Here is a 24,025-nt window from a genome sequence, read left to right as displayed (position 1 = left end):
TCATGACAATCTTTTTCAAACGTGAAGCGTAGTCTTGATCTTCTTTTGCTGCTGGTTCAGTGAATTTTGGTCGGAGAGTGATGAAACCTGCAGCTTCAGAATCTGTGAGATGTTGCCTTTCAGCACCCAGTGGCATGTCCCGATTGGGTGAACGGGGGGGATGCACGCTTTGCGTTTACATTGTTTTGCAAAATCCGTTTACCAGCCATCATTAGCTGTTTGATGATTGAAACAGTGTTGTGAGCTTTAAGCTCAGATTCTGGCGTTTCTAGCAAAATACATTTACATTTAAAAATCGATTTGGGGTATCAATATCACATTATTCAAACTAAAATCAATTTCTAAAATCAATTTTTTAAACCTGCCCTACACTGGTAGTAGTAATGTTAGAAGCTGTAAACCCAAAATAGTTAAAATCTTGATGTTTTTGTTACTGAAGACTTTATTATGGTTCTAACCGATGTTTGCATTCAGTTTTACCAAATAACATTATTAGTATAAGAACAGTTTTTACAGCATACATGACATATCTGTGGTATTTGTAGCTAACATCACTGTTGCATAAAATAGTCCTTAAACTGCACTTTTGAAATCATTGCTTTTTTTTCTTGCAACATGCATGCAGCATACATGATATATCTTCAGCATTTGCAACACCTGCTAAGATTGCTGTTGCACAGAAAAAGCCATTGCCTTTTTTTTTGGGGGGGGGGGGGGGGGTCATGTGACAATAACTAGCTACAAAGCTTCAGATCTGAAGTGGGCCTGGTAGGCCAGCAAGTATCCATCGTTGTACATGTAGATCTGCTTGTTGGTGGGATTGTAGCTCAGACTAGCCACTGCTTTAGCTACCTTCTCCAGTGGTATTGCTAGTGAGTTGTCTTCTTTGCCTGTGGCTGTGTCGAAGGCGTAGAACACCTCCTCCCGGAACTCATTAACGTAACGAGTCGCGTACATCACACCGCACACCATGAAGGCGTTACTTACTGCCTTCTTGAACAACCTCGTTTCCCACGTCTGTGTCACGTTGAGACTCTTCACCTCGCTGTCCCAAACTAACCGGCTGATCACGAGGTTACCATGGTTACCTATAGTGGCATAGAGAGCCCACAGTCCTGTTTCATCTGCCTCTACATCAACATCACTATTGAGCCGGCAATCGTAGTAACAATAGGGGAACTTGTTGTTGAAACCCACACCAGTGCCTGGAAGAGTCACCCGTTTGACCTCGTTGGCCTCAAGGTCGTACCGGCAAACGTCTGCAGAGCGGTAGCAGTGATAATACAGAGCCTCGCCATACAGGACGGCGTTCGGACCTTCATTTGTGCTGGGATCACTGTAAGATGAAGCAAATGTAAAGTCTCTGTGGTTTGTTGAGGCCATGAAGTCTTCGTAGGTTTGGTAAACGCGCACAGTGTTGCCCCAGATGTGGCTGCTGAGCAGAGGTTGAACCCAGTAACTGTTCTTCTGCCCCTCGCTCTCTTTCTGCGCTTGTTTTCCCCACGAACCAGAGACATAGCTCTTACCATGAGGACTGACTTTAGTCGTGATAGGGTCACTGATGTTGGCGAGCAGACCTCTGACGCAGTGCTTGTCCTGAACTGGAAAGACAGAAAGATCAGAAGGTTTTTGAAGCAGATGATGATATAGATACAGTCAATCGTTATCATTTATCATCATTAGTTACTTATCATCCCCTTAAGGTGTATCCTTGCTTTGAAAAGGGGAAGCTTTTTATTTCTAGACTGGGATGGCTCTGTACTGGGTCTGACAGAGGGCTGGGTCAGTGACCCAGCATTTTGAGTTATTTTGTATTTTTGCTTATTTATGAAATTATATAAAGTTCTCGGGTTATTATTAGTTGGTATTAGTTGAAGTTGAGTCTAGTTTATGTTATCGTCCATGTCTCCTTGCTTATAAGCCTTTTTCTGTTTAAAATGTGTAATCTCTGTGTAGGTTCCCCTTGTGTCTTTGTCCTCTGCCCCCCCACCCATTTCCTCTCTCTGTCTCTCTGCTTGTCTCAGTTTATGTCTCTCCATGTTCCCTGTTTTATTTTGAAAGTCTTGTGTTTCTATGTTCAGCCCGTTCTCACTCCCGAGGCGTAACATGCCGACGTTTTGTCACGTCCCGCGGCGTTCCTGAGGAACGCGAAAGGAGACCTTCAGCGTTCTTATGGTACGTGGCGGGTTATGGCTGAAATCCAGTGCAATGACGCTCCCGCGGTAATAGACGTTCCAGCCCTGTATTCCAGCCCTAAACCTAACCTTATCCCTAGCCCTAACCATAACCTTTTTCCTGAGCTTAACCAAGACTTTAATTATGTTAAATAGCGTGTTTCTAAGTGATTTGAAGAAAAAGAGCGAACATGTGTAGATTGAGTCCATACGGTTCCCATATTTCCTCATTTTTCCGAGGTCGTCATTTAGGAACGTGGTGGGTAGCCGAAAACGTAATATGTTGACGATTTGTCACCTAGCCTAAAATGTGACGCTTTGGGAGTGAGAACGTGTTGCTATGTTCAGTGTGTTTAGTTTTGCCTCCCCTGTGGCGTCATGTTCATTTGTGCCAGCTGTGTTTCCACAGGTGTTTCCACTTCCCTCATTACCCTTCTATGTATTTAAGTCCTCTGTCTTCCTCTGTTCAGTGTCGGCTCGTCTGGTTGTCTGTCTTAAGTCACAAAATTGTTTTCAAGCTTCGGTTCAGGTTCATGTTCATGTTTCTCATCATAGTTTTTGCATGCACCCGTTCTGATTAATGTTTACGCCCCCTGTCATAGTTTTCCATGTTAGTGTTAGCTTATCCCGATTTAGTTTTTAGTTTAGTTTTGCCCCAGCTTGCACTGTCTTTATTTTTGTTTTTTGCCAACAGCCCAGTTCTGCTCCCATGTCTGCTCAATGTTTGTGGTCCACACCACAAACACACCGACTGCTCAGCCTTAACAGGACGACCTGAGCCTGTGAGGGTGAGCATGGACCTAGCGAGGTCTCGACACTCTTGTTGATTTAAACGAGAAGACGGAGAGACTGCTGAGGATCACCGCTCATATCCACACGTCTCAGGATCCATGGACTGTTTCCGTTGTTTTATCAGCCATGGAGGCGATCCTCGAGAGGGAGCCGCGGCTGACTCAGTTTACAGCGATTGTGGAGGCTCAAGAGCGGGTCCTCTCCATAGCCGAGGAGTACCAAGCCCAAGCCTTGCTCAGCCCTTCCTGAACGCCTCTTCTGCTCAGCGTTCTCCACCACAGCCTCGAGGCCCCGAGGAGTTTTGGGTTGGCTCGCTGAGGCTCTTTTCCAGGCCTGAGTCACCTTTATCCACCTCTCTGCCACGGATAAGCCGCTCATCCTCACAGTCTCGGTCAGACCTCTCATCTCCTGCCTCATTTCTGGCGAGGATGCGGTCAGATGATGAGGAGTCGGTCACTGCAGCTATCCAGGCTTCACCTGTTGTCTTTGCAGCTACCGCTTTCAAGGGGAAGCGACGGTGATGCTACAGATGATCAGGGCCTCAAGCTGAGTCACAGACATCCCTTGAGTGGTGAGTCACGGCGATTTCTTGCCACCAGCTTTCTCAATATCCGAGGGGGCTGATATAGAAATATTACCCACGAACACTGTAAATTCTGAGTTAGCATCATGCGCGGATGTTGCTTGCAAGTCGAATAGTGAAGAGATTATGTTTCCAGTTTTCTTGCTTGATGATTCACAAGCCCAGGTCCGCTGTGCCAGCTGGAGGGTCAGACAGGGCTAGCCTCCAACTTCATGCTCCAGCTGGGGGTTCAGAAGACCCTAGCCAGCAGCCTCTTGTGCCAGCTTTATGCTCAGCTGAGCATATATGGTCCAGCCACAATTCAGCCAGAGGTTGACGCCTCATCTAGTCTCATCTCAAAGTAGCTACAGATCGATAACTTGCCTGGTCTCGCCTGCCAGTGCCCTGCACGGCCTGCCAGTCCACACCCACCTTCCAAACCCCAACCAGCACATCAGGCGCCTGCCAAGCCAGCCCGTCCATGGAAATCAACCAAGCCACCCAAGGGCCCTCACTCACGTTCACCCTAAGCCATAGCCTAAACTGGGGGTATGGAACTCCAGGCCTCAAGTGCTGGTGTCCTGCAGGTTTTAGATGTGTCCTTGATCCAACACAGCTGAGTCAAATGGCTAAATTACCTTCTCAACATGTCTTGAAATCCTCCAGAGGCCTGGTAATTAACTAATGTCCTGATTCTTGATTTGAGGTGAGGGACAGACGACTGGAGGTCCATAGTGCGTCAAACAATGATTTTATTAAAACACATATATATATATATATATATGGGAAGCCGAGCACGATCCTCACACAGCATCGATCTTCTTCGAACAATACATGGGGTGTCATATATATACGAAAATAGTGCGTCACAAGCAGATAATCAACAAGCATAAGTTCCAGTAAGTTTCCAGAGATCCTAGGACATATTCTAAAAAAGATCAGTTCCTTCCTTTGTTCCTCCACTATCGCCAGATGCTTCCTGTTATTTCACTTCACTTATCTGTGGAATTAAACTGTCACGTATGCAGGTACAACTTGCAGTTTTGAGCAAAACATAGTACATATGTATGTGCGCAGGCACCCTGTGTGTGTCCTGACCTCAGTGCATGACCTTACTCGACAAACAAAGACATTTCAGAAGCATACTGCCTGACTCCGTTTGAGTCATGTGTTACCAGGCAGACTCCAGTGCAACATGAGGGCACACAGGCCTTTATTCTATTTCTATATAATATGTGGTGAATTGTAAGCATGTAGGCAATCTTTCATTAGCTGTGGGTCACTTTACTCAATAGATCGGTCGAACATCGCGTCGGCCGAAGCTTTAGACCATTAATTAACTTGACCGAGCTTCAACTCTTTAATAAGCACAAAAATGCAATATGTGTATAACATGATTACAGCTGCACCTGCAATAAAAGATTATTATGTAATTCAGCTAACACCTGAAATACAGACTTTAATGTAACATCAACAGTTTCAATAAATGCTCTAATGAAATGATAATGATAAATGATAAGTAATGCAACAGTAATAATAATGGTCATGAATAGTAACAGTAAAATAATTTTCTCATCCCCACACTAATCATTTGATTCAGGTGTGTTGACCCAGGGTGTGAACTATAACCCTGATACTAAAATCACATTTTGCACCTCAAACCCAAACAGGCATTCTGTCCCCATAAAGTAGCATGCCAATTTTCTGTCATCACAAAGATATCTAAACATGTACACACACACACACACACACACACACACACACACACACACACACACACACACACACACATACCTCTGAAGTCTTTGGGGATTGACTTGCAGGTCTCCACATTATTCTTTAGGTAGCGCAGTTTCTCCTTCACAGTCTTCATGTTAAGCGTGTCTATTGTTTGCATCTTGTTTACATGTTTATGCAGTCTATCAGCCTATCAGAAATGGATATAATATTATTCTATTGATAATTCTGTTACATCACAACAGGTCACATGTGACCTGACATAGTATAACATTAAATATTTTCTTTCTGTTGTATTTTGCTGCCATTTGCTATTTTAGCTCTACCTCTTTGGAGAGTTTCTGTGTCTCGGAGTTGTTAAGCTGGCTGTGGACCACGTCGATGTCCACCTGTAACTGGCTGAGCTCCTGGCCCAGCTGGCGCAGGGACAGTTCTGTATACAGGCCCTGGGAGTGCAGGTAGTTGTAGGGCTCCAGCCGAGCAGTAAAGTTGGAAAACTGATCCTGGATCAGAGGAAGACGTTGGCTGGAGAACGTCAGCTGCAAGAAATGTAGACAAAAAAAACTTTGTTCAAAGACATGGCTTTTTTTCCTATAGGAACAATGTAAAAATAAACCCAAATTTTAAAAAAGTTAATATTTCGAGGGGAAAGAAAAAGTGGTTACCCTATATTATAAAATACCGTACATATTTTTTATTATACATAGATATCCATCTGTTGAAAGATAAGAGATCATGGACCTCAGCTGTGTAGTCTCATATTATTAAGAATAACAACAATAATTTTAAACATTTGAATCCCCAACTGATAAGATAAATGTAAGAAAGGCCAGTGAAGCCTAGCTTTTTATTTTTGCAAGCAGCATATAAAATAATATATGAATATTATGAAAAAAAAGAAAGTAACTTTGATACACTGTTTATCTTTAAATAATGAAATATCAATTAATTGATTATACCCATACTTAGTATTCATTACGATAATAATAATTAATGAATTATTAAATAATATTTTCTTGATTATTGATTAATTTTTTACTTGTATTTTATTTTTTTTATAATACAACGTTAGTTCCTGAGAGCTTACTTCAGTACAATAAAGCATATAGATGAGTTCTTACCTCTTCTTGTAAGTTATTCAGAGATCCTTCACAGGTGTGAACTTCCTCCAACACGTACTTAAACTTCTGAGCAGGGAACAGCCACATGGTGGAGTTCAGCTGGCACACACATGCATTTGACTTCTTGTAGCCCGACACTCGCTGACTCTGGCTGTCAGCCTGATTTTGCAAACAGGAGCATAAATTCTTAAGACTTATATTCATGGTAAACAAACAATAACAGAAAAATACTACATATAATACTTTTTTTAATTTATCGACTAGAAGTGTGACTTACTGTGGATGACAGCAGCAGCAATAGAAGCAGCTGCAGCATTTTTAGAGAAACTGAGATGGACCGACACAGACACACAGTCTTCTTTAGAAAAACTCACAACAAACACAGGATTTGTCGGTTTGCTTCCTGTCACTGATGAGTTGCTCCACAGCCTTAAAACCACTTGGACAAATGTCACAACTAAGAACATCAAACTGGCGTTTTGTAAGACCCCGCCCACTTTCTTTATGCATTGTTAGTTTACTGGCTCTCATTTCCCCTTTTCATTCTTCCTTAGACAATTATTTCATTTTTTCATTCAACTGTTGATTTTTCATTTATTTATTTATTTTTAACTATATAATAAAAGTGGAATGAACTGCCCACTGATTTTAAAGCTAAATTCATGTTTAAAACAACAAATCCAGTAGAAATTAAGTTTTCATCATATGTTAGTATGAAAATCTAATTTTGAAACGGTGCTTAAAAAAAACACTCAAAAATAATATACACCTTTGCAGGTTGTAGTCGTTAGCTTTTTTTTTTTTATAGTGAACATTTTTATGATTAATGAAAAAAGTTCAACTTTAAAAAGTGGGCATTTAGAGTGATGTATTACTATGATATAATGCCACGCTTGTTCAGAAATCCAGCTGTTAATTCCATTGCATTAACAGCTGATGTAGTCTACAGTATAGAGTAAAGCTCAGGGAAGCACAAGCTTCTCTGTGTAATGAGGCTACCACCTGTATTGAGTCAACATCTCTGTGCTGAAGAGGATACTAATGGGATTAAAGAATCCCATTAATAAATTAAACTGGAACCGAAGCCTGGAATTGCCAAAATTGCAAACAACCATGAGCTGCTAATCTTAATTCTCAATTATTTTTGCTTACTTTTTATTTATTTTACGTAATTAAAAAAAATGGTAAAATGGCCTGCATTTGTATAGCGCTTTTCTAATCCCTAAGGACCCCAAAGCACTTCACACACATTCAGTCATTCACACATTCACACACTGGTGATGGCAGCTACATTGTAACCACAGCTGCCCTGGGGCGCACTGACAGAGGTGAGGCTGCCGGACACAGGCGCCACCGGTAGGCAAACATGGGGTTGGTATCTTGCCCAAGGATTTGGCATGCAGCTTCGATGCCAAGGAGGCAGCCTGGCAGACCTTCTGATTAGTGGCTGACCTGCTCTGCCACCTGAGCTACAGCAACCCTGACAAACTATGATTTCTGCTACATCTGCTTTCACCTTGCTTACTACTGCAGTTTAACCTATCAAGGTCAGTGACAATCCGATCAGTATATTTTTATTTATTATTATTATTATTATTATTATTATTATTATTATTATTATTATTATTATTATTATTATGTTTTATTCTTTAATCTTGTTATATATTCACAACCAGGGAGAGGGTATACAATACAATATTATAACACTTTCAGTTTCTTCAAAAACAAAAATAAAGGTCACTATTCTCTGAAAATATAGTGTATGGCTTAGTAATCATAGTAGTTTTGGGCTCATCAACAATGATGGAAGACCTCATAGGGTTAATAACAATCTTTTCAGAATATTACAAAATATACTATCATTTAATTAATTCAATGAAAGACTGCAGTGTTAAGACATGCAATCAATTAAGAGCACCTGATATTTCTAAGGTAAGCTTTTTCAGTTCTCACACTACAGTTAACTTTTTAACATCCAGTTGACTGCCATTGGCCCACTTATTTTTACAGCTATAGTTTTGGAATTTTGCTGATTTGGAATCCCCAAATGGGAACACTTATGTCATAGTCGCTGCGTATATGACACCTCACGTAAAAAATAAGAACTTCTACTTTCTAAAAATGTGCTTCATGTTGGTAAAACTATATATTTGCCAAAAACGTGTATTTGGAAACTTGGCAGATTTAGGGAAGTTAAAAGAGCTTAGAATGCAAAATGAATCATCGGTGGTGAGACATGGTGTGCATAACAAAACCACGGAATTAAAAAAAGAATTAAAAAAATAAAATATCAGTCTGATTCAAAGTGGACACTTTCTGTTCCTGAAACTTCACCATTCCAGGCTCCACAACCACAACATCCTTGTAAAGCTTCAAAATAGTGCACGTATTAGTCATTTATATGGGTTACTATTGGAATATCCAGCACTGAAACATGAGCAGCAGATTGTAGCAGACTATAGCTTGTTATCACAATAGGTTAAGACTGTTACTGCTAGACAAAATTTAATAAAGACACATGTAAGACATGTATTTATCAAAATAATTAAAAATAATAATAATTTTGGTATAGACCAGGGGTGTCAAACTCATTTTAGTTCAGGGGCCTGTTAAAAAAACAATTCTTTGATCTTCAGGCTGAAGGAAGAACTACGGTGTTTAATGCTCAGTCAATAATCACTGTAATCAATACAATTCTCTTTGTTCCATACAAACACTTTGAGCAATACAAATGTCCAGGAGATATACACGGGAGGGAGTCTGACCATTTCACACATTATTACAGCTTCCCATCCACCCCCAAAGTCATAAAACCTAAACATTCATATTCTTTCTCTCCCTCTCAGTGAGCTTCAGTTACGACCTTGGTTTCCTGTGCAGTATAGTATATAGTAGTGATGTGCGATACCACTGATTTCCTTTCTGATCTGATACCAAGTAATATTCAGGGTGGTATCGACGATACTGATCCGATACCGATACTTTGTACAAAAATGTATTTTATTTATTGTAGCGTTTATTGTATCTCAAATTATAGCGTCATAATGATTACAGGACATCAGATACTTGTTCTTATCACTTAATAATGCAGAATTCATCATATAGAAATAAAAAATCTGAAGTTGTTATTTGAACTATTTGCTATTTGAACACGTTGCCAGCCTGCAGCACTAAAGGTCTCAGTGAGAGACGTCTGTCTCGCCCTAGCAGCATCTGTCCCTCTCCTCCTCTTCAGTTCGCCTCAACATATGCTTGTCATATTCTGTGATATTATTTACTCTGAGGTGTTTGACAAGGTTGGTGACGTTGCTACAACCATACATGCCAACCCTCCCGATTTTTCCGGGAGAATCCCGAATTTCAGTGCCCCTCCCGAAAATCTCCCGGAGCCACCATTCTCCCGAATTTCCCCGATTTTCCACCAAACAGACAACAAAATTAAAAAACCATATCACAGAATTCATAGGGCCCAGCCAATTCCAGTTTCCAGATACTTAGTTTTAATATTACTCTTATTTCTCTTTCTGGGTCGCAAAAAAGTTCCCTTTTTTGACACATGTATTGCAAACCACGTCTCGGCTGTTTGTTGATGTAAAATACGTCCGCACATGACTCCAATTATGCTCAGCCAGTGTTGTGAGTGCGCACGCCAAGGGGCCGCAAGACCTTTATACAGCTGTATTTCGCACATGACTATGAAAGGCGGAAGAGGAAGTAGTTCCTTGGAATGTAGACAATCCGAATGATAGAATTTCTTTCCACTGTGTTCCTGTTAATGATAATATACAAATTTACCCTAAATTACTAAAATATCGATATTTTAATGTGAGAATCGATTCTAGAACATAAATGATTGGTATCGGAGGAATCGATATTTCAGGATCGATCCACACATCACTAGTATATAGTATAACACATTGCACAAGTACAAAACCTCAGAATTAAAAATCTGTTCCAAGTGGTTCAATTAGACATAATATGTTTTTTTCCCCTGTGGCTATTTTACGCGCACAGTGCAGAATTTTTACTTTCTGTTCCCAAAGCCTGCATCTTCCATTACTCCTATAGTGATGAAAAACAATTAAAAAACATGCTTTTTTCTTCTTGCACACCTGCCCTGCTATCAGCTGATTTCAGTTTGTATGCAGAGGAATAACACAGCGGCGAAATCTGCAGCTTTAACCTCCCGAAATCTTACATGGCATGCATTTTTAATTTCTCTTTGCTATTTGGGCTGATTTGGACCTGATCAATGAAAAAGCAAAGAATTACCAATTATTTATTTTTACCTGATTTTTCTTTCTGCGAAAAATTTGATCCACATGCAGACATTCGTTTTAAATTTTGATAGAACAATGGCAGTACAAGTCCTCATAGGTGGATATCAGGCCGTTGTAGAGCAAAATTTTGTCTTTTGGTCTAGACAACCCAAAATGTGATGTCCACAAAGGAGTAAAGATGCGGACATTGCAGCACAAGAGAACAAGAGCATGATAGTAAAGTGCAAACTGTGTGAAAAGAAACAACTTTATTGTATGGCTCTTGTCAAGCATCTGCACAGACAAAATGCTAATACAAAGCTGTTTGTGTTGGCTGACCCCAGCAAAGCTGCCAGAGCCTGATCTTCATCATGTAACATGGTAGACATATCAGTATTGTAGTCTTGTAGCCCAATTTCTACCTGGACCTGTTTCTAATAAGAATCTAAGAATTGCTGTGGCAGGTGGTTTGAAATGTCTTTGGACTGGTTTCCAGCTCTTCTTTGTGTTAATGGCTTTATGTGTCCTAAATAGGACTGGGATTGTCCCAGTATGTGGGCCTGTCTGAGACGAGAAGAAAGTCTGCACTAGACTGTACATTTACATGTGATACGGTTAAAAGAGCTTACTGTGCACCAAAATGCGGTAGTGACTAACACACTGCATGAATAACAGAGCCCAAAATTAAATATTAAATTTCAAATAGTGCAATTGGACACATTATGGCTGCTTTGTGGCTATATTTTGCATTTCATGCAAAATGGTCACTTTCTGTTCCTGAATCAATTTCATTAAAAAAAAAATAAATAAAATAGATGTGTTAGTCACTGTTCTCAGCTTCACAACATAGACCCTGGGTTTAACAGTGACTCAGAGGCAACATTATGACATTGTATTATTTAGCATAAACTTTACCACATGTAGGATATAATATCATATATACAGTGTATTTTTGTGTGGTAGTTTCACAGCCTTTGATAATCCACATTATTGATTAAATTGATATATGATAAAATGTGCATGCCCTCCAACTGCTAGTCCTGATGAGTTGAAATAATTTTAAAAGAGAGAGAAAACATTTATTTTAAAAAGAGTTTGTAGTTTAAAAAATTGTAAAAACAGTGACAGAAGTCTGTGTTCCAGATTTTTTTTTTTTTAACAGAGTTTTAGGTTTCAGTACTTTAATTCTTATTTGGTACTTTATTAAATGTGAGATATTTATTTTGTATAGCTGAAGATGCTTTTACTGTCATTTCACATGATTAGATGCAAATTCTCTGTGTTGCTGTAATCCAGATCAGAAAATAGAGAAAACAAAGTGATGCATAAAATACAAACACACCCACATCCACTTCCTCGCATCCACAGGATAGTGGGAGTGTTCGCAAGTTAGTGGGTGCTGCTGCAGTCCCAGTGCCACAGTCAAACACTTTACAGAGGGTTTTGTTCAGCTCTGCTCTCTGATTCACCATGAAGCTGTACGTGATCATTTCACTGTGGGCTCTGCTCACATTCACCCAACAGGTAAGAAATACTGAAGACTTCCTTTAAATGATAAAATATCCATTTTGAATAAAGTGACAAATACAAAATCCCACTAAATGTGATGTTCTGCTTATTTCACTTGAAAATAAATTTAAATTTCAGGCTCCTCCACGAGAAAAGTGTTCATGCGAGCTGAATAACTCAGAGAAGGCATTCCCTCATGAAAAACTCAGGATAGTTGAAACCAACGTATCAGACTGCAACAGCAACATCACCCCACAGAAGGTAACTAGTCTTTTAAAGCTCTCATGCTGTGTGTCTCCATTCCTGCTTAATCACTGCTGCCTCTGCAGACTGTGGAGCTGGAGAGTCTGCTGCTGGGGTTGGAGCGTCGTCTTTCCCAGCTGAACAAAGACGTGCTGATCCTGGAGAAGGAGGATGACGGAGAGCTGTATGGAGTTCTCAGCTTGTATGTTATAGAGAATGAAATGACTGAGATCAAGCAGCTGATTGACAAGCTCAACAGCACCACCCAGCAACACCAGATCCTCACTGCTAACGCCACTGAACAGGTAGATTCACAACCACATGCTGCAAAATGCTGACATCACTGTATCTTTGTCCCTCACTCTGTTTACGATCTTGTAAACAATCAAAATTTGTCTCAGCTGGAGAACTTTAAAGCAGAGATGCAAGAGCTGGAGAAGTTCGACACCATGCAGGTGATAAAGGGACAGCAAGTCAACTCTGCTCTGAAGGCAGATCTATTCAAGTGCAACAAAAAAATGAACACTACCGTCACACCCACCGAGCCTCCACAGGGTGAGTTGTGTTTGTTTGTTTATTTCTCTTCTGGTGGCAGTGGGAGTCTGTTCTTAGGGGGATTGGAGCAGTTAATAATCCTTTTTATTTTTATCCCCTCAGGTACCTGTCAACGCAGCCGGCTTCTTAATGTCACTGGACCAAGGGTCTACACAGCAGGAGAATATCCTGGCTCGCACGCTTACGGAGCCTGGGGCCGTGATCCCAGACCAGAGGAAGGCAAAGAGAGCTGGTACTGGCTGGTGATGATGACTTCGAGTAACAGATACTCCAACTATGTTCGTTTTTACAGCAGTCTGAGTTCTCTCATCATTGGAGTGAGTGTCCCAGGTAAGGAACTGCTCTCTTCTTGTTGTTTTTTTCCCCTCCCACATAATGCAAAAAAACCCTTACTGTTTTTACTGGGATCACTCTGAAGTTGGTAATTAAGGAGCTTATTAAATTGTTTGAATTTTCAAAAATGAAATAATTAACCCTAGAGGTTTGCTGTGCTTTGGGTTACTGAAGGTGTTTGGAAAGGACTGTGTACAGTGAGTTTGTTAGGTAACTACCTAACTGTACCTAAAATCGAGTTATGCAACCCTTTATAAAAGTAGCTTTACACTTTAATATTAAAAAAGAAGATTTTTTCACAGTTTCCCTACTTAAACTGGAATAAAGTAAACTGCACAATTGTTTCAAACTGTTTTCTTCAGAAGAGTGAAAAACATTTGGTAGCAAGTTATACTGATACCAAGTATCAGCTTTACGTATTTTCAACAAGCAGCCCTTGTTCCAGTGCTGGTCCTGTACAGGTGCATAGACAGTTCTGCATTGGTTCCCAGCCCATGTTATCCTGGAGTGTTTTTACTAAATAATACTCACCTCCCATAGTTCTTAAGAACAATGTTTTGCAGTTTGTCTTAATTACTGGCACATTTTTGTGAAGCAAATTATAGTTTTAAACTATTAACATACATTTATTCCTCCTTTTTCTTCTTCAGGTAACATCCAGATCCACTCCTCAAACCCAACTACCAACACCATCCAGGGTCCAAATAATGTTCTGTATGGAGGGGCTTTATACTACAACTGTTACAACCAAGATTATGTTTGTCGATTTAATCTCACCACTAAAAGTGTCACAACCTTACAACTACCAAAAGGCACCAGGTTTGTTAATCAACTTTGAAAATGTTAGTTTAAAGAATAACTATAACAGGAACTTTCACTGCTATCCTCTGTTAACCAGGTACAACTCAAAAGGTAACTTCTGCCATCTTGAGGATTGCTACCCATACACTGACCTGGACCTGGCAACAGATGAGTCTGGTGTCTGGGTGGTCTACACCACCACTCAGGACTTTGGCAACTTGGTTCTCTCCAAGCTAGAGGAGGGTGAAACACCAGTGCTTGGAAAGACCTGGCGCACTTCAATCTACAAGCAGGCAGTGACCAACACCTTCATGGCGTGTGGCGTTCTCTATGCGACACGTTACATTAACAGGGAGGTCGAGGAGATCTTTTACTCATTCAACACCGTGACGGGACAGGAGAAGTTCAACATTGGCATCTTCATGAACAAGATGTCTCCCAACATTCAAAGCCTAAACTACAGCCCTGTGGACCAGATGCTGCATGCTTACTGTGACTCCAACATGGTTTCCTACAAGGTGTTGTTTGGGTAAATTGATGTTGTTGTTTCATTTCTGCAAAATTGATTGATCTCTATAAAAGTCTGAAATTCAAATAGGTGCTCCAGTAAAACATGTATAGCCAACACCGTTTTTCCTCAAGATGTTTCATGTTTAATGCATCACATTTCATAAACAATGTATTTCTCCATTAAGCTAATTCAACCAGTGCAAATAAAAGGTTAATCTTTGCCTTGTACTCTCTTTATTTAATAAAATCAATAATTTCCATGTCAGTTTTTGCTGCCGGTCATAGGTTCTGTCCAATAATATGACGCGAGACTGGAATAAAAGACTTCCATGGATTGGCACTTTATTAAAGAAGGAGCATGATAACAGCACAAACACTAACCACAACTAAACAAAATGGCTTCCTTTTATACTCTACCTGTTCAGGTGAGCATCTGGAATAGCCCAAGTATGGGGGTTAACTAATCAACATGAAAACATAACCATCCACACAAACAAACATACAATAACATTAAAGCACATAACAAACATATACATATTTCCAACACGTACTATAAACAAACCAATAACATAAGCTTCACCCATTACTATACAAATTAAAACCCTCTTTAACCACACTCCCTAACCTGGCACACTGGTCTACTCCAAGAACTCTTAAACAGGTGATTGAGCTGCTTTCACTCTTTTGCTCCACCTAATAAAAGACTCCATAAGAACTAATGTGTTTTCTTTATTACCCTATTTTAAATTCCCAATCCAACAATTTATCATTAACAATACCAACCAGGTAATGGAACCCCTGGTCTCCATTACATTCCAGTGTAGTGGTTTTAATGTTCAGGATCAGTCTAACTATGTTATTATATCTTTTTTTATGTAAACATACAAATGTCATATTCTCATAAAAGTTACAAAATTGTTGTTTTGACATTTGTGGAGAAATCCTTGCAGTGACATTAGAGTAGCAGTTATCTAAATAAGTAAATTAAATTCAAACAGATTGTACTAACAAGTTGACAATGTATTTACTAGCTTTTTTTAATGTGCAGTGTTGGGCAAGTTACTTTAAGTAATTCATTATAGTTTCTAGTTACTTCTTCAAAAAGTAACTGAGTTAGTAACTGAGTTACAAGATTTTAAAAGTAATTAATTACTTGAAAAGTAACTATTGCCTTACTGGGCCTGGACCCCAGAGGGTTAAACATTTTTTTAACCCTCTGGGGTCCAGGGTATAATTGGCCATTTTTAACTACTTTTGATGTTTACTCTACATTTCACCTTTAAAAACTATTTTTGTTTGGTATCATTGTTTTCAGCACGACCTCACATGTCTGAATTTACAGTTATGTTTTCATTTTGACATACTGTATTAACAAAAAACATAAAATCTGAGTAGAAAAAGTTTTTTAATTTAATTTAATTTTTTACAGTGCATTTACAATGACTGAAATTTACAATGGTTAACATTTAAGTTTCTCCTTCAAGTATCAGATAAAATGTTACACATTTATGGTTCATAATACAAGTGCACAAATCAATGCCTGAGAACCTTAATCGAATGAACAATTTTTGTAAAGAAAAGAGAGTCAAAATGTGTCAATAATAATGTGACTGACTGATAAAGTTTTTCAAAAAGATTATGGAAAGGTTCACATGTCTCTACAATTTACTGAATCATAGAGTACACTGCACTTAATTTTTCACATTGATTATATTTTTGTTAAATAAGTGACATGATGAAATATGTCATGTTTTCAGTTTGTATTTAAATAATTTTCTTTTAAGGTCCCAATAATTTTGTTAATATTTGCTAATATGCAAAACCCTAAATTTGAAATAGTGTTTACTTTCTCATTTACATTACATAGTTTCTACAACACCAAAACCCTAAATTTGAATTCAGTTCAGTTTTATTTATATAGCACTAAATCACAACAACACTTCCCTCAAGGCATTTTATATTGTAAAAACCCTATAATATTATAAAAAAAACCCAGAGAAAACCCAACAATCATATCACTCCAATGAGCAAGTGATTTGACGACAGTGGAAAGGAAAAACTCCTTTTTAACAGGAAGGAACCTCCAGCAGATCCCGGACAGGAGAAGGACGTCCATGTGCAATGGAAGCAGATATGCAAGGTAAAGTCCAAAGCAGTCCCCATGGTAGTGGAAGCATAAAGAGTTGTAGCCCCATAACAGCTAAAATATTAACGTGTACCCTCAAGCTAGGCCTAGATAGATAGATAGATTTTTTAAATTTTTTACAGCATACATGACATATTTGTGATATTTGTATTGCTTGCATAAAATAGTCCTCAAACTGAACTTTAAATCATTGCTTTTTTTCCCTACTGTTTAACAAGCTTTAGATCAGAAGTAAACCTGGTAGGCGAGCAAGTATCCATCGTTGTACATGTAGATCTGCTTGTTGGTGGGATTGTAGCTCAGACTAGCCACTGCTTTAGCTACCTTCTCCAGTGGTATTGCTAGTGAGTTGTCTTCTTTGCCTGTGGCTGTGTCGAAGGCGTAGAACACCTCCTCCCGGAACTCATTAACGTAACGAGTCGCGTACATCACACCGCACACCATGAAGGCGTTACTTACTGCCTTCTTGAACAGCCTCGTTTCCCACGTCTGTGTCACGTTGAGACTCTTCACCTCGCTGTCCCAAACTAAGCGGCTGATCACAAGGTTACCATGGTTACCTATAGTGGCATAGAGAGCCCACAGTCCTGTTTCATCTGCCTCTACATCAATATCACTATTGAGCCGGCAATCGTAGTAACAATAGGGGAACTTGTTGTTGAAACCCACACCGGTGCCTGGAAGAGTCACCCGTTTGACCTCGTTGGTCTCCAGGTCGTACCGGCAAACGTCTGCAGTGCGGTAGCAGTGATAATACAGAGCCTCGCCATACAGGACGGCGTTCGGACCTTCATTTGTGCTGGGATCACTGTAAGATGAAGCAAATGTATATTCTCTGTGGTTTGTTGAGGCCATGAGGTCTTCATAGGTTGGGTAAAGGCGCACAGTGTTGCCCCAGATATGGCTGCTGAGCAGAGGTTGAACCCAGTAACTGTTCTTCTGCCCCTCGCTCTCTTTCTGGGATTGTTTTCCCCACGAACCAGAGACATAGCTCTTACCATGAGGACTGACTTTAGCTGTGATAGGGTCACTGATGTTGGTGATCAGACCTCTGAGGCAGTGCCTGTCATGACCTGGAAAGACAGAAAGATCAGGAGGTTTCTGAAGGAGATACAGTCAGGCATTGTCACCTATTTATTTATGATCCCGTGAGAGTGTCTGTTTGGCTCAAATATTATTTTCAGACAGGATCAGTGAAAATAAGCTAGTTCCTGTAGTTCTTGAGTGACACGGCTTTGTACTGGGTCTTCTCCACCATTCCTTGTGCACAGGTAGAATCAAAATACAAAGAAAGTCCAATACCCCAATCACTGAGAAATACTGTGTTCAGGAATAATTGACTATTACAAATTAATTGATAATTGTCTCTCGCTTACAATCCCACACACCCACAGTTTTTTCATATCATAGTGAGGACATCTAATTGACATAATGCTTTCCCCAGCCACCTAGTCTAAACCTAACCATCAAAAATTAATGCCTAAGCCTAACCCTGTTGTAACCCTGACACTAAAACTACATTTTGAGCCTCAAACTCATGTGAATGGGCATTTCGTCCGCATAAGTATTAGAGATGGCACGATACCACTTTTTTTACGTCCAATACCGATATCATAAATTTGGATATCTGTCGACACCGATATGAATCCGATATAGTGCTTTTTTAATCAATAAAACTTTTTTTTAAATATCTTGCTGCTTTTTGTATAAGTTAATACTCAAGTAAAAAAAACAACAACATTAAATCTATTCTGTTATACCTGTATGTAAAAAATGCACTGCACACAAAATATTTCATAGTTCAGTAATACTGATCAATCTAATAAACTTAAACCTGCACCATCCTCCCTATTCCTTTATTTTAAAGAGTAAGCAACCTAACCAATAGGGTTCTAAAACTCCCAGCAAAAAAAATAAAAAATAGGGAACCACCACCCACCCTCATGATGCTTAATTGACGTAATCAACTTTAATTTGATGCAGTGTGAAAAAAATGCACAGAAATAAATTATTTTTCAAGAATAATTAAATAGATTCAACATCTTTCTTCAACAGAACTGCACAGAGGGTGCCTTCCCAAAGGAAAAAGTACTATAGCTTACTAGGGTATATTAGACTTAATAGTGTTACTATATACAGTAATGGACTTCTATACATTTTACATCAGATTAAAACTTTGGGTGTAAGAGTCAGATAATTATTTATTAAAAGCGAGGCATTTTAAATGAGAATAAGAAAGAAAAGTATGTCTTTGTGCCCCCTTTTGCCTGTTCATGCCCTATCGGCCCCCCTGGCTAAACTTTGCTAGATCCGCCCCTGCACAGTTACCAGCCGTCAGCTGCATAGAAAAAGATCCTGGTGTAGAAAGTAATATTAAATAAATTCTAACAACAGCTTATCATGCTTAAACATGCTGCTGTTGTTCAGCCGCTGGTTTCCTCTTTCTGGTGCAAAGTGGGCCAAAAATAAAGAAGAGAGACGGACTCACGACAGAAAAGCCGATCAGCTGATCATTGATCAGTTTCATGATTGAAGTAGCAGCAGAAGAGAGAGAGAGAGAGAGGCAGTTGCTCCATATATCAGTTGTAAAACTTAACGCTGGAGTGCTTTTTTGATATTTAATGTATCGATTACATTTTTTATTTCTCTCCGATATCCGATCCAGTAATTTACGTCAGTATCGAACCGATACGTAATATCGGATCGGTCCATCTCTAATAAGTATAGCAGCATGTCAATTTTCTGTCCTCACAAAGATATCTAAACATGTACACACACACACACACACACACACACACACACACATACCTCTGAAGTCTTTGGGGATTGACTTGCAGGTCTCCACATTATTCTTTAGGTAGCGCAGTTTCTCCTTCACAGTCTTCATGTTAAGCGTGTCTATTGTTTGCATCTTGTTTACATGATTATGCAGTCTATCAGCCTATCAGAAATGGATATAATATTATTCTACTGATAATTCTGTTACATCACAACAGGTCACATGTGACCTGACATAGTATAACATTAATTTATTCTTTCTGTTGTATTTTGCTGCCATTTGCTATTTTAGCTCTACCTCTTTGGAGAGTTTCTGTGTCTCGGAGTTGTTAAGCTGGCTCTGGACCACATCGATGTCCACCTGTAACTGGCTGAGCTCCTGGCCCAGCTGGCGCAGGGACAGTTCTGTATACAGGCCCCTGAAATGCAGGTAGTTGTAGGGCTCCAGCCGAGCAGTAAAGTTGGAAAACTGATCCTGGATCAGAGGAAGGCGTTGGCTGGAGAACGTCAGCTGCAAGAAATGCAGACAAAAAAATCCTGTGATATTCTGATCCCAGACTGAAGTTGAAATATTATCTGGCAGACAATAACATAAAATTAATGGTAACAGGAAATCAATTCTGTGGGTATTTTAGTGTTTTTACTTTTTAAACAGGCAATTATTTCCTGTCATTTTGTCCAAATATCTAATTTTTTCCTATAAGAAAAAAAATACACCTGAAATTAAAATGTAAACAAATATTTAATATCAAACATTGCAATGGTTATGAAAAGTGGTTATTTTACATTATATTAATGTACAAATTTTACTGTGCATACTTTCTCATATCATATCAAATTTCAGCATAAGAGTATAATAAACGAGGAGGTACTTATAGAAAAGAGATTCCAAAAGGCCAATGTGGAATATAACTGAAAAATAAAACACCGTGGACCTCGGCTGTGTATTTAAATCCCAACTGATAATGTAAGTTTAACAAGACGAACTAGGTTTTCTAGTTTTCAATATGAATCCCACAAATCTTTTTGGTGTTCAATAATAATTCTGTTGAAGGGGGCAGAGGAATGATATGAAAATATAAACTTCAGTAACACATACATTTAAAAAACACATACCAATATATAGTATACGTGATAATAAAAAAAATATAAATAATGAAACAATAATATTGCAACTAGTACTTCTGCTTAAGTAGCAGAAGTGAGTAAAATAATGCTACATGAGTTCTTACCTCTTCTTGTAGGTTATTTAGAGATCCTTCACAAGTGTGAACTTCCTCCAACACGTACTTAAACTTCTGAGCAGGGAACAGCCACATGGTGGAGTTCAGCTGGCACACACATGCATTTGACTTCTTGTAGCCCGACACTCGCTGACTCCGGCTGTCAGCCTGATTGTGGGTACAGCAGGTTAAATCCTGAGGAACTGTTCACGGGCGACTCAAATAACGTTTTCTCCTAAAATACTACATTAAATCATTAGCCTTGAAGTGTAACTTACCGTGGATGACAGCAGTAGCAATAGAAGTATCTGCAGCATGTTTAGCTGGAAAAACTGAGACTGGGCTGACAAAGATGCACACAAACACATACAGTGCTCTTCTGTTTTCTCTAATAAACTCACTGACAACAAACACACAGCCTGCTGCCCTGTTTCCTGTCACTGATGGGTTGCGCCACAGACTTAAAAGCAATTGGATGACACAACTAAAAGCATCAAACTGCACTTTTGTAGGACCCCTCCCGCTTCCTTCATTCCAAATGGTTTCATTCCTTCCTAACAGGATTATTTCCTACTTTATTAATTTTTTATTTTTTTTAATTATTATAGATTTTTGTATTATAGTTCCGGGAGGAGGTGATTTTTACTAAAACATGACCAAAACAATTAATCAACAAAATCTTAATATCGTAATACAACTACAGAACTGTGTATCTATGTAATATAAGTACTAAATACTGCTGGCAGATGTTATACATTTACTTATGTTAAAATGTTAAAACTTGTAGCCAATGGAAACGGCACTTTTAGCATATTGTAACAAATTAATCTGATTTTTGCAAGGGTGAACTTAGATAAAAGTGATACACTCATAGAAACTAAGTAACAAGAGACACTTTTTAAATTGTATCACCTTTTTTATGTTAAACTATTTTTATCAGTTCTGAATAAAAAAGTAAAAAATTAAGCTCTTCTAATCTCTGTTACGTACCCTAAAAGGTAGGCATTTACATTGACATATTAATATGTAATGAAAAGTAGCAACTTCTAAACATGTACTTGCTTAGCAACGAAACCTTATACGTCATCATAAATTATCATTGGAAACTTGGAGACTGTTAAAAGAGCCCAATAAATGATTTACTGTAAGATGTTGCATGCATAACACAAACCACAGAATTAAAAAAAAATCTAATTATTATTGCAGTCTGACTCAAAGTGGACACTTTCAGTTCCTGAAACTTTACCATTACAGGATCTACAACTAAGATTCAGCATGTATGTCTTTCTAAATCTTCAAAATAGATGCACGTATTAGTCACTGTCTGCCTTTATGTGCACTGTTAAAAAAAAATCTTAAAAAAACGGTAATATTCCAGCAGCTGGGGCACCAAAATACTACCATAAAATAACAGAAAATAACTTCCTCATAAAAATACAGTTATTTCCAATTTTACATGGGATTCTGCCTTTTCCAAGTGCTTTTAGACATTAAATTAGGAACATCCTGATAACATTTACATTTACAATAATTGATTACACAGCAGTGGAGAGTAGACTTTATCAAAGTAGATGTCTTTCTGAAAGCGCTGTAACTATGTTTAAGAATGTAATCCACCCACTGTTATCATCGTCAATGCCCTGTACCAACAAAGAGCAGAGCAGCTATCTGAATGCTACCCCAACAGAGGTCGATTATCTTGTTAATAATTTCACCTCCTCACTACGTACGACTCTGGATACTGTAGCTCCTGTGAAAACTAAGGTCTCTAATCAGAAGTACCTGACCCCGTGGTATAATTCTCAAACACGTAGCCTAAAGCAGATAACTCGTAAGCTGGAGAGGAAATGGCGTGTCACAAATTTAGAGGATCATCATTTAGCCTGCTTTATAAGAAAGCCCTCCGCAAAGCCAGAACATCTTACTATTCATCACTGATTGAAGAAAATAAGAACAACCCCAGGTTTCTCTTCAGCACTGTAGCCAGGCTGACAAAAAGTCAGAGCTCTTTTGAGCCAAACATCCCTTTAACATTAACTAGTAATGACTTCATGAACTTCTTCACAAATAAAATTTTCATCATTAGAGAAAAAATTACCAATAATCATCCCACAGATGTAATATTATCTACAGCTACTCTTAGTACCATTGATGTTAAGTTAGACTCTTTTTCTCCAATCGATCTTTCTGAGTTAACTTCAATAATTACTTCCTCCAAACCATCAACGTGTCTTTTAGACCCCATTCCTACAAAACTGCTCAAAGAAGTCCTGCCATTAATTAATTCTTCGATCTTAAATATGATCAACCTATCTCTAATAATCGGCTATGTACCACAGGCCTTCAAGCTCGCTGTAGTTAAACCTTTACTCAAAAAGCCATCTCTAGACCCAGCAGTCTTAGCTAATTATAGGCCAACCTTCCTTTCATATCAAAAATCCTTGAAAGAGTAGTTGTCAAACAGCTAACAGATCATCTGCAGAGGAATGGTTTATTTGAAGAGTTTCAGTCAGGTTTCAGAGTTCATCACAGCACAGAAACAGCTTTAGTGAAGGTTACAAATGATCTTCTTATGGCCTCTGACAGTGGACTCATCTCTGTGCTTGTCCTGCTAGACCTTAGTGCAGCATTCGATACTGTTGACCATAATATCCTATTAGAGCGATTAGAACATGCTGTAGGTATTACAGGTACTGCACTGCAGTGGTTTGTATCATATCTATCTAATAGACTCCAATTTGTGCATGTAAATGGAGAGTCCTCTTCACACACTGAGGTTAATTATGGAGTTCCACAGGGTTCAGTGCTAGGACCAATTCTGTTTACATTATACATGCTTCCCCTAGGCAGCATCATTAGAAGACATAGCATACATTTTCACTGCTATGCAGATGACACCCAGCTCTATCTGTCCATGAAGCCAGATAACACACACCAATTAGTTAAACTGCAGGAATGTCTTAAAGACATAAAGACCTGGATGGCCGATAACTTTCTGCTTCTTAATTCCACGCGTGGACTTCAGCTCCAGATCATCCTGTGCCTGTGTGTGAACAGTTGGCAAAATCCTACTGATGAGATGCTTGTGTTAAAATACAGATTTTATATTAAAATGCATGATTTTAGGGTCAAATCAAAGGTTAGGCCTGCAGATCTCAAGGCAGGATTTTTAGTCGAAACCGTTACCGTGTGTGTGTGTTTTACCTCCTAGGGAAAAGGTGCCTTTTGGATCATTAATTATTTAAACTTTTCTCTTGAAAAGCTAATATGGTATCTAACCAG

General features: G+C 39.0%; 3 protein-coding genes and 1 long non-coding RNA gene across 4 annotated transcripts in view; 2 read left to right on the top strand and 2 right to left on the bottom strand.

Annotated features, from left to right (window-relative positions):
- LOC146513543 (uncharacterized) overlaps window positions 1-24,025 on the top strand; it is a 543,433-nt gene that overhangs the window by 500,939 nt on the left and 18,469 nt on the right. The window lies entirely within an intron of this gene.
- On the bottom strand, window positions 709-6,909 carry LOC146513548 (olfactomedin-like). The gene is made up of 5 exons (XM_085168213.1): window positions 6,664-6,909; window positions 6,387-6,545; window positions 5,592-5,804; window positions 5,323-5,455; window positions 709-1,601 (listed from the first exon to the last, which is right to left on the bottom strand). The coding sequence occupies exons 1-5, from the start codon at window positions 6,700-6,702 to the stop codon at window positions 739-741; spliced, it is 1,407 nt and encodes a 468-aa protein (XP_085024339.1). The 5' UTR covers window positions 6,703-6,909; the 3' UTR covers window positions 709-738.
- On the top strand, window positions 12,025-14,834 carry LOC146513547 (olfactomedin-4-like). Its single transcript, XM_085168214.1, has 7 exons — window positions 12,025-12,169; window positions 12,293-12,415; window positions 12,484-12,702; window positions 12,799-12,952; window positions 13,055-13,282; window positions 13,936-14,104; window positions 14,184-14,834. Exons 1-7 carry the CDS (start codon window positions 12,116-12,118, stop codon window positions 14,617-14,619), a joined length of 1,383 nt encoding a protein of 460 aa, XP_085024340.1. The 5' UTR covers window positions 12,025-12,115; the 3' UTR covers window positions 14,620-14,834.
- On the bottom strand, window positions 14,907-21,261 carry LOC146513546 (olfactomedin-like). Its single transcript, XM_085168212.1, has 5 exons — window positions 21,022-21,261; window positions 20,753-20,911; window positions 19,819-20,031; window positions 19,551-19,683; window positions 14,907-17,815 (listed from the first exon to the last, which is right to left on the bottom strand). Exons 1-5 carry the CDS (start codon window positions 21,109-21,111, stop codon window positions 16,968-16,970), a joined length of 1,443 nt encoding a protein of 480 aa, XP_085024338.1. The 5' UTR covers window positions 21,112-21,261; the 3' UTR covers window positions 14,907-16,967.

Source organism: Neolamprologus multifasciatus, chromosome 7 (genome assembly GCF_963576455.1).
Source record: "Neolamprologus multifasciatus chromosome 7, fNeoMul1.2, whole genome shotgun sequence".
Lineage (NCBI taxonomy): Eukaryota > Metazoa > Chordata > Actinopteri > Cichliformes > Cichlidae > Neolamprologus > Neolamprologus multifasciatus.
The sequence above is the reverse complement of the archived record's forward strand: the minus strand, read 5'-3'. Positions and strand labels throughout refer to the sequence as shown.